The sequence below is a fragment of the Procambarus clarkii genome, chromosome 52, assembly GCF_040958095.1.
Source record: "Procambarus clarkii isolate CNS0578487 chromosome 52, FALCON_Pclarkii_2.0, whole genome shotgun sequence".
Lineage (NCBI taxonomy): Eukaryota > Metazoa > Arthropoda > Malacostraca > Decapoda > Cambaridae > Procambarus > Procambarus clarkii.
The window spans coordinates 18,105,655-18,115,248 of NC_091201.1; the positions used below are offsets into that span (position 1 = coordinate 18,105,655).

The 9,594-nt window shown below is 46.4% G+C and overlaps 1 protein-coding gene and 1 long non-coding RNA gene across 2 annotated transcripts; one reads left to right on the forward strand and one right to left on the reverse strand.

The window, feature by feature from the left end:
* Positions 1-461: 461 nt before the first annotated feature.
* Positions 462-3,384, forward strand: LOC138352150 (uncharacterized PPE family protein PPE24-like). Its single transcript, XM_069304412.1, has 2 exons — positions 462-504; positions 815-3,384. Exons 1-2 carry the CDS (start codon positions 462-464, stop codon positions 3,382-3,384), a joined length of 2,613 nt encoding a protein of 870 aa, XP_069160513.1.
* A 311-nt stretch (positions 3,385-3,695) lies between these two features.
* On the reverse strand, positions 3,696-6,626 carry LOC123763813 (uncharacterized). The gene is made up of 2 exons (XR_011222685.1): positions 6,560-6,626; positions 3,696-4,079 (listed from the first exon to the last, which is right to left on the reverse strand). It is a non-coding gene; the product is annotated as an uncharacterized lncRNA (long non-coding RNA).
* Between the last annotated feature and the right edge of the window lie 2,968 nt (positions 6,627-9,594).

The following is a 9,594-nucleotide window of genomic DNA, read 5'->3' on the forward strand; positions in this document are numbered from 1 at the left end:
ACTGGCTGCTAAGTCATGTAGGAATAGTAGGGAATGACATTGCAGATGAGGCTGCAAGACTTGCAACTAAGAGAAGAAAATAGACATTTACATAACACAGAGTCTAAACTAGATTAAGACGAAAATTGGTGCAGTGCATATTTTGGGCGCTGGGCGAGACAACGGTAGAGACGGAGAGAGAATTGGAAGGAGGGAGAGTAGGAAGTGAGCGAGATTGAGAAGAAGGAAGAATGGGAGAGAGATGGAAAGACAAGGAGTCGGAGGCCCGAGCATCGCCGTGAACCAAGTTTTAAATACACATCAACGACCTGACAGGAATTTGGGTACCTCATATTAATATTTGGTGATTTCGAAATATTAATGAGAAATATCAGAATAGAGTTGGTTTACTATGTACGAAATAGCGAAATAGATGACAGAAAAGAGAAGAAGCGACCCATTTTTTAGAGAAGGTTTAAAAAATGGCTACTGGGCTACAATCCAGACAAATGCAAAGTTATAAGGGTAAAAACATATCAAGATCCTTAAACAGTACAATACAATAATTAGGAGAAAGGCCTCGGAGGAGAGATATGAACTCCCATGACAGTGGCACAAATTCGCTGAATAACGCGCATAGACTGAACCTGCACAGATACGAATAGTCTTGAGGAACTTGGACAACGGAGCCTTCTACAACCTATGTAAGACCAACTCTTGAGTATGCAGTTGGAATATCCAACTGAAAAAACCAAGTGTAAAAAATATATCAAAATTAGGCAGTCATTCATTATTTTTTTTAATTATCCCTCATTCTTAGGCTTAGGGAACTAAGCTTCGAGGGAAACTGCGGGCTGGACCTCTCCCACACTGGACCTCCCCACACTGGACCTCCCCACACTGGACCTCCCCACACTGGACCTCCCCACACTGGACCTCCCCACACTGGACCTCCCCACACTGGACCTCCCCACACTGGACCTCCCCACACTGGACCTCCCCACACTGGACCTCCCCACACTGGACCTCACCACACTGGACCTCCCCACACTGGACCTCACCACACTGGACCTCCCCACACTGGACCTCCCCACACTGGACCTCACCACACTGGACCTCCCCTACATTGGACCTCCCCACACTGGACCTCCCCACACTGGACCTCCCCACACTGGACCTCACCACACTGGACCTCCCCACACTGGACCTCCCCACACTGGACCTCCCCACACTGGACCTCCCCACACTGGACCTCCCCACACTGGACCTCCCCACACTGGACCTCACCACACTGGACCTCCCCACACTGGACCTCCCCACACTGGACCTCCCCACACTGGACCTCCCCACACTGGACCTCCCCACACTGGACCTCCCCACACTGGACCTCCCCACACTGGACCTCCCCACACTGGACCTCCCCACACTGGACCTCACCACACTGGACCTCCCCACACTGGACCTCCCCACACTGGACCTCCCCACACTGGACCTCCCCACACTGGACCTCACCACACTGGACCTCCCCTACATTGGACCTCCCCACACTGGACCTCCCCTACATTGGACCTCACCACCCTGGACCTCCCCACACTGGACCTCCCCACACTGGACCTCCCCACACTGGACCTCACCACACTGGACCTCCCCACACTGGACCTCCCCACACTGGACCTCCCCACACTGGACCTCCCCACACTGGACCTCACCACACTGGACCTCCCCACACTGGACCTCCCCACACTGGACCTCACCACACTGGACCTCCCCTACATTGGACCTCCCCACACTGGACCTCCCCACACTGGACCTCCCCACACTGGACCTCCCCACACTGGACCTCCCCACACTGGACCTCCCCACACTGGACCTCACCACACTGGACCTCCCCTACATTGGACCTCCCCACACTGGACCTCCCCACACTGGACCTCACCACACTGGACCTCCCCACACTGGACCTCCCCACACTGGACCTCCCCACACTGGACCTCACCACACTGGACCTCCCCACACTGGACCTCCCCACACTGGACCTCCCCACACTGGACCTCCCCACACTGGACCTCCCCACACTGGACCTCCCCACACTGGACCTCCCCACACTGGACCTCCCCACACTGGACCTCCCCACACTGGACCTCCCCACACTGGACCTCCCCACACTGGACCTCACCACACTGGACCTCCCCACACTGGACCTCCCCACACTGGACCTCACCACACTGGACCTCCCCACACTGGACCTCACCACACTGGACCTCACCACACTGGACCTCCCCCACACTGGACCTCCCCACACTGGACCTCACCACACTGGACCTCACCACACTGGACCTCCCCACACTGGACCTCCCCACACTGGACCTCCCCACACTGGACCTCACCACACTGGACCTCCCCACACTGGACCTCCCCACACTGGACCTCACCACACTGGACCTCACCACACTGGACCTCCCCACACTGGACCTCCCCACACTGGACCTCCCCACACTGGACCTCACCACACTGGACCTCCCCACACTGGACCTCCCCACACTGGACCTCCCCACACTGGACCTCCCCACACTGGACCTCACCACACTGGACCTCACCACACTGGACCTCCCCACACTGGACCTCACCACACTGGACCTCCCCACATTGGACCTCACCACACTGGACCTCACCACACTGGACCTCCCCACACTGGACCTCCCCACACTGGACCTCCCCTACATTGGACCTCCCCACACTGGACCTCCCCACACTGGACCTCCCCACACTGGACCTCACCACACTGGACCTCACCACACTGGACCTCCCCACACTGGACCTCACCACACTGGACCTCCCCACACTGGACCTCACCACACTGGACCTCCCCACACTGGACCTCACCACACTGGACCTCACCACACTGGACCTCCCCACACTGGACCTCACCACACTGGACCTCCTCACACTGGACCTCCCCACACTGGACCTCCCCACACTGGACCTCCCCTACATTGGACCTCCCCACACTGGACCTCCCCACACTGGACCTCCCCACACTGGACCTCACCACACTGGACCTCACCACACTGGACCTCCCCACACTGGACCTCACCACACTGGACCTCCCCACACTGGACCTCACCACACTGGACCTCCCCACACTGGACCTCCCCACACTGGACCTCCCCTACATTGGACCTCCCCACACTGGACCTCCCCACACTGGACCTCACCACACTGGACCTCCCCACACTGGACCTCACCACACTGGACCTCCCCCACACTGGACCTCCCCACACTGGACCTCCCCACACTGGACCTCCCCACACTGGACCTCCCCACACTGGACCTCCCCACACTGGACCTCCCCACACTGGAGCAAGGAAGGAAGGAACGTGTGACATTTTACGTATAAGATTATAAAGGGATTTGAAAAAAGCAGTCAAGGAGGTAGAGCTAAAAGCGAGAAAACTGAATAACAGAACACAAATTAGTCAAATATATCTTAAGGAAGTTCTTCAGTGTAAGGTTTGTTACTAAATGCAATGAGTTCGATGAAAAAGTGGTTGAAGATGACAATATATAACTTGCAACGAGAAAACAAAGTTCATTATACCAGAAATAGCTGATTAGGCGGGGCTTGAGAGCTAGCGTTCGTTCCTTCAAGCACATCTAGGTGAGTATATTAAGGTGAACACACAGTGAGATTAGACGTTACAAAGAAAACGTCAAACTTACATGTTGATGGGGGATTTATTTTTCCTGAGGCCATTTTGAATGGTGACACATGACTTAGACATATTTTTACAACAGTTCAAGTTGGCGTCCGACTCTTGGGTACAAGTGTAAGGTAGTGTTGGTCTGCGATGCTGTACGTCTTAGCCGTATACGCCGGCCCGGATGCCGCCTCCGACGCCGATGTGGTACCCGATTCCGAACCTCAGGCCGAGACCGTGACCGCCTATGCCGTGGCCGAGACCGACACCAACGTGGTAGCCGAGACCGACGTTGAGGCCGAGGTCGTAGCCGAGGCCCAAGCCACCGATGAGAGGTCCTGGGCGAGGGTCCGCCAGGGGGCCGGGCCTCGCGGCCACCACACCCACCAACATCACCGCCATCTGACCAAATGTTCATCATTAGCTTATGACAGAAAACGGTATTACAGGCAGGGATCTGTAATATTACAGGTAAGACCTATTTAGGGACCTATTAATATTACGATATTACAGGCCATTCTAAGACGGTCTGCTTTGAGTGACATAACTTACCTCTAACGTCCTTCTTTAGATACAAAATCCTGTAACTAACTAAGCAGTTGTAAACAGAGTCTGGTCACAGTCGTAATGTCTCGGGTTCGATTCCCGTTTCGAGCAAATGCTTTGGCCACCATTTCCATATGCCTGATGTCTCTGTTTATCTAACAGTAAACAGTAGACTTAGGCAACAGTTTTGGTCTGCATCCTGAGGAAACTCGTCAGGTGGCGTAGTGGGACCAAGCTGCCAAACAGCTCTTCGCCCCTGATTATAAAACAATGGGATATGCATGCAGGGTTTTAAATATATAAAAAAGAACTCGAAATAATGGATAGATTTGTTGATTTACGGAACAAATTTCCAGGTAACGTAACAGACGTGGGGCGTTGGATTGTTTCAAGGGCAGGTTACACATATGTAAAATTCTGTTTGGGTTGACATATATATATTGGCTGTCTCGTATGAGCCAATAGACCTATTGCAGTACCTTTAATTCCTTTAATTTCCATAGCCATAACTTCTTATGGCTATGGAAAACTATATGTTGCAAAATTGCTATTGTACTATTAAATTACGTAACTTAGAGCAATTTAGGAAATAATAATGAACTCTGAAGCATTATTTAGGTATAAATGAATCTAGTTCCACTAACCTGAGCATTATTTAGTTGTACACAGTATTACTCTACCCAAGAACATTGACATGCTTATAATAACATTAGGTAATCAGCGTGACGTAGAAAATTCATTGCTGGCAGACATTCTCATGTCATTCAAGACGTTTAACTTACTGCAGAACCTCGTTAGTATAATTTGTCATCATAATACATTCTCTCCTTGTGCTTACTGAAGTTTCCTGTGTTTCCTCACTGTAACTGAACTGAATCAGCTAAAGGGGGCATCGTTTCGGTTTCGGAAAAGTTGTTCAATGTCAACCAATATTTTGTGACTAGTTGTATATAAAAAAGGCTGCAATTGTTCCAAGTTTCAGTACTGCAGCGTAAATAGAAAGGGAGAGATATTTTTTTGTTTTCATAATTTTTTGCACATTTACAAGTGTGAATAAAAAAGAAAAACTTTCAGATATAATCATTCTATGACACTTTTCTGACACATTAGCATATAATAAAGGTTCGTAACTTATGGAGTTCCCAAAACATATTTAGTTTTCCTAATACAAATATTCAAAGTTCGCCCAAAAAATTATGCAAATATGTCATGTTTATTGCTATTTTAAAATCAATAAATAAACTTAGGACAAAACGATAAATTGGGAGTTTAGAGACATACACTTTACATATAATGTGTAAGTTTCATGTAAATTGAATAAAAAATAAAAAAGTTATTCAAACATTTATGTTATTTTTAAACATTTTAAATATATAAGAAAAAAATAAAGTCTAAGGTGCTGCCATCTGTGGCTGAGGTTGACATCAACCAGTTTTCTCCAAAACTGACACCCTTACAGATAAGCTTATGTGCAGTCAGGTGTATAAGTTTCATGAAAATCGTCCGATAAAAAAATGGAAAAACATTTGAAAAAAAAAACAATTTTTTTTAACTTAATTTTTTTTCTAATAACATTAATTTTAATATTTTTTTTAATTTATGCTATTGAGATAGCCGAGAGTCATAGATATGATTTCAGTTGACACTTGTTTGATAATGGTTTTTGACCATTTTGGAATAATTTTGAAACCTACTTCAATATTTTTTTTCTCCCTTCCTATTTATGCTACGATGCTGAGACTTGGGCCAGAAGAAACACTTTTCATGTACAACTCGTCAAAAAAGTTTTATTGAAATCGAACCAGATTTCATTTATTGCATATTTTGGGCAAATTGGGAAGTCATGCCCCCTTAAGCTTAATGTTTCACATCCTTGTAAATAATCTCAAACATGGTTACCAATACTGCTCAAAAATGGTATTAATGACAATACTGTATTGTTTTTTGTCCTGGTTTTGAGCAGCACTCATGCCTATTATTTAAAGTTTAGAATAAAAACAGACAAATATCATCAAAATATAATATTGTATCAAATTACTCAAAGGTGTCAAAATTACTGTCCCATCTCCGCCCCACTCTTGGTTCCCCTCGCGTTACTGAACAACGGTGAAGGTAAGAGAACTATCAGGAGAAAACGCCAAGCCATTACGACTGTACAGCACTTGGAAGGGATCAGGATAGGGATTTGGGATGAGACCGGGGGGGGGGGGGGGGGGGGGGGGGGGGGGGGGGAGGGGGTTAAGGAAGGGTGCCCAGCCACTTTGACAGTCGGGGATTGAACGCCGACCTGCATGAAGCGTGACCGCGCTCAAGTGGTTGAGGCTTTTGGTGCTTACCAGGAGGTTCATGTCTGCTGGGCGCTGCTTCCCTGCTGGAGGAGGACGGTGGGTGTGTGTGAGCGAGGGGATGTTCCGGCACTCTTATACTGGGCTGTGCGTGAGCTGGTAACGCTGTGACCCTGAGGACGCCAAGCCATTGACAATGATGCGCTGGTTTAGTGACTAGCGGAATTCAAGGTCGCCCAGACGGTCGAAGCGTTGTATTCACAAAATTTATATTTCAAACAACAATGTAGATTTCAATAAAATACACAAGAAGTTCAATCCAAATACTCATCTGTTGGGTGATTATTTGGATTGTCACTCATATATCTCTCTCTCTCTCTCTCTCTCTCTCTCTCTCTCTCTCTCTCTCTCTCTCTCTCTCTCTCTCTCTCTCTCTCTCTCTCTCTCTCTCTCTCTCTCTCTCTCTCTCTCTCTCTCTCTCTCTCTCTCTCTCTCTCTCCTCTCTCTCTCTCTCTCTCTCTCTCTCTCTCTCTCTCTCTCTCTCTCTCTCTCTCTCTCTCTCTCTCTCTCTCTCTCTCTCTCTCTCTCTCTCTCTCTCTTTCTCTCTCTCTCACTCTCTCTCTCTCTGTCTCTCTGTCTCTCTCTCTCTGTCTCTCTGTCTCTCTCTCTCTTTTTCTCTCTCTCACTCTCTCTCTCTCTGTCTCTCTGTCTCTCTCTCTCTCTTTCTCTCTCTCTCACTCTCTCTCTCTCTCTGTCTCTCTGTCTCTCTCTCTCTCTTTCTTTCTCTCTCACTCTCTCTCTCTCTCTGTCTCTCTGTCTCTCTGTCTCTCTCTCTCTCTCTCTCTCTCTCTCTCTCTCTCTCTCTCTCTCTCTCTCTCTCTCTCTCTCTCTCTCTCTCTCTCTCTCTCTCTCTCTCTCTCTCTCTCTCTCTCTCTCTCTCTCTCTCTCTCTCTCTCTCTCTCTCTCTCTCTCTCTCTCTCTCTCTCTCTCTCACACACACACACACACACACACACATACACAGAAGACAGAAGAGAAAGGGGAGACATGATCACTACCTACAAAATTCTCAGAGGAATTGACAGGGTTGATAGAGATAAACTGTTTAACACGGGTGGTACGCTAACAAGGGGACACAGGTGGAAACTGAGTACCTAAATGAGCCCCAGTGACGCCAGTAAGAACTTAATCAGTGTCAGAGTAGTTGACAAATGGAATGCACTAGGAAGTGAAGTGGTGGAGGCTGACTCCATACATAGTTTCAAATGTAGATATGGTAGAGCCCAGTAGGCTCAGAAATCTATACACCAGTTGATTGACAGTTGAGGGGCGGGACCAAAGAGCCAGAGCTCAACCCCCGCAAGCACAACTAGGTGAGTACAACTAGGTGAGTACACACACACACCCACATGCCGTCACGCCAGGCAGGACAGGATGCCACACCCTATCCAATACACTTCAATAGTTACTTTATTCTAATCCTCTGTATAGTTTCTACAGCCTTATTCTTGTGTCCTAAGTATAGTTTCTAATACTGTTCCTGCTGCTTAACCCTCGCGCTAGACCAGTATCGTCCCTACAGCCTTATTCTTACGATGCATATTCTGTCTGAATGCAGGCGATGAGTCACAATAACGTGGCTGAAGTATGTTGACCAAACCACACACTAGAAGGTGAAGGGACGACGACGTTTCGGTCAATCCTGGACCATTCTCAAGTCGATTGTCAATTACACAATCGACTTGAGAATGGTCCAGGACGGACCGAATCGTCATCGTCCCTTCACCTTCTAGTGTGTGGTCTGGTCAACATTCTGTCTGAATGATGCATATTATATATGATGAACATTATGAATGATACATGTAATGAATGATGCAAGAATAATCACAAAAACACGTGATTCAGTTATGGATCAATATCTGCATAGGGAAATGAAACGAAGATCATCCGCGGGCTTGCGTGTCAACACATTTTCAAGGTTGTACATATTCACTACGAATGTTTTTTTCGTGATGAATCATGAAAACGCTCTTATTATTTTCGTTGTATATTTCGTATGGGGATACTTGAGCGTTTTGAATGATACGTATTAATCATGACACATTATTTATAATACATTTTATGCATGACACATTATTTATAATACATTTTATGCATGACACGTGTTATTTATGATACATATTTTGCATGACACGTGTTAGTTATGATACATGTTATGCATGACACGTGTTAGTTATGATACATGTTATGGATGACACGTGTTAGTTATGATACATGTTATGGATGACACGTCTTAGTTATGATACATGTTATGGATGACACGTGTTAGTTATGATACATGTTATGGATGACACATGTTAGTTATGATACATGTTATGGATGACACGTGTTAGTTATGATACATGTTATGGATGACACATGTTAGTTATGATACATGTTATGGATGACACGTGTTAGTTATGATACATGTTATGGATGACACATGTTAGTTATGATACATGTTATGCATGACACGTGTTAGTTATGATACATGTTATGCATGACACGTGTTAGTTATGATACATGTTATGCATGACACGTGTTAGTTATGATACATGTTATGCATGACACGTGTTAGTTATGATACATGTTATGGATGACACGTGTTAGTTATGATACATGTTATGGATGACACGTCTTAGTTATGATACATGTTATGGATGACACGTGTTAGTTATGATACATGTTATGGATGACACGTGTTAGTTATGATACATGTTATGGATGACACGTGTTAGTTATGATACATGTTATGGATGACACATGTTAGTTATGATACATGTTATGGATGACACGTGTTAGTTATGATACATGTTATGGATGACACGTCTTAGTTATGATACATGTTATGGATGACACGTGTTAGTTATGATACATGTTATGGATGACACGTGTTAGTTATGATACATGTTATGGATGACACATGTTAGTTATGATACATGTTATGGATGACACGTGTTAGTTATGATACATGTTATGGATGACACGTCTTAGTTATGATACATGTTATGGATGACACGTGTTAGTTATGATACATGTTATGGATG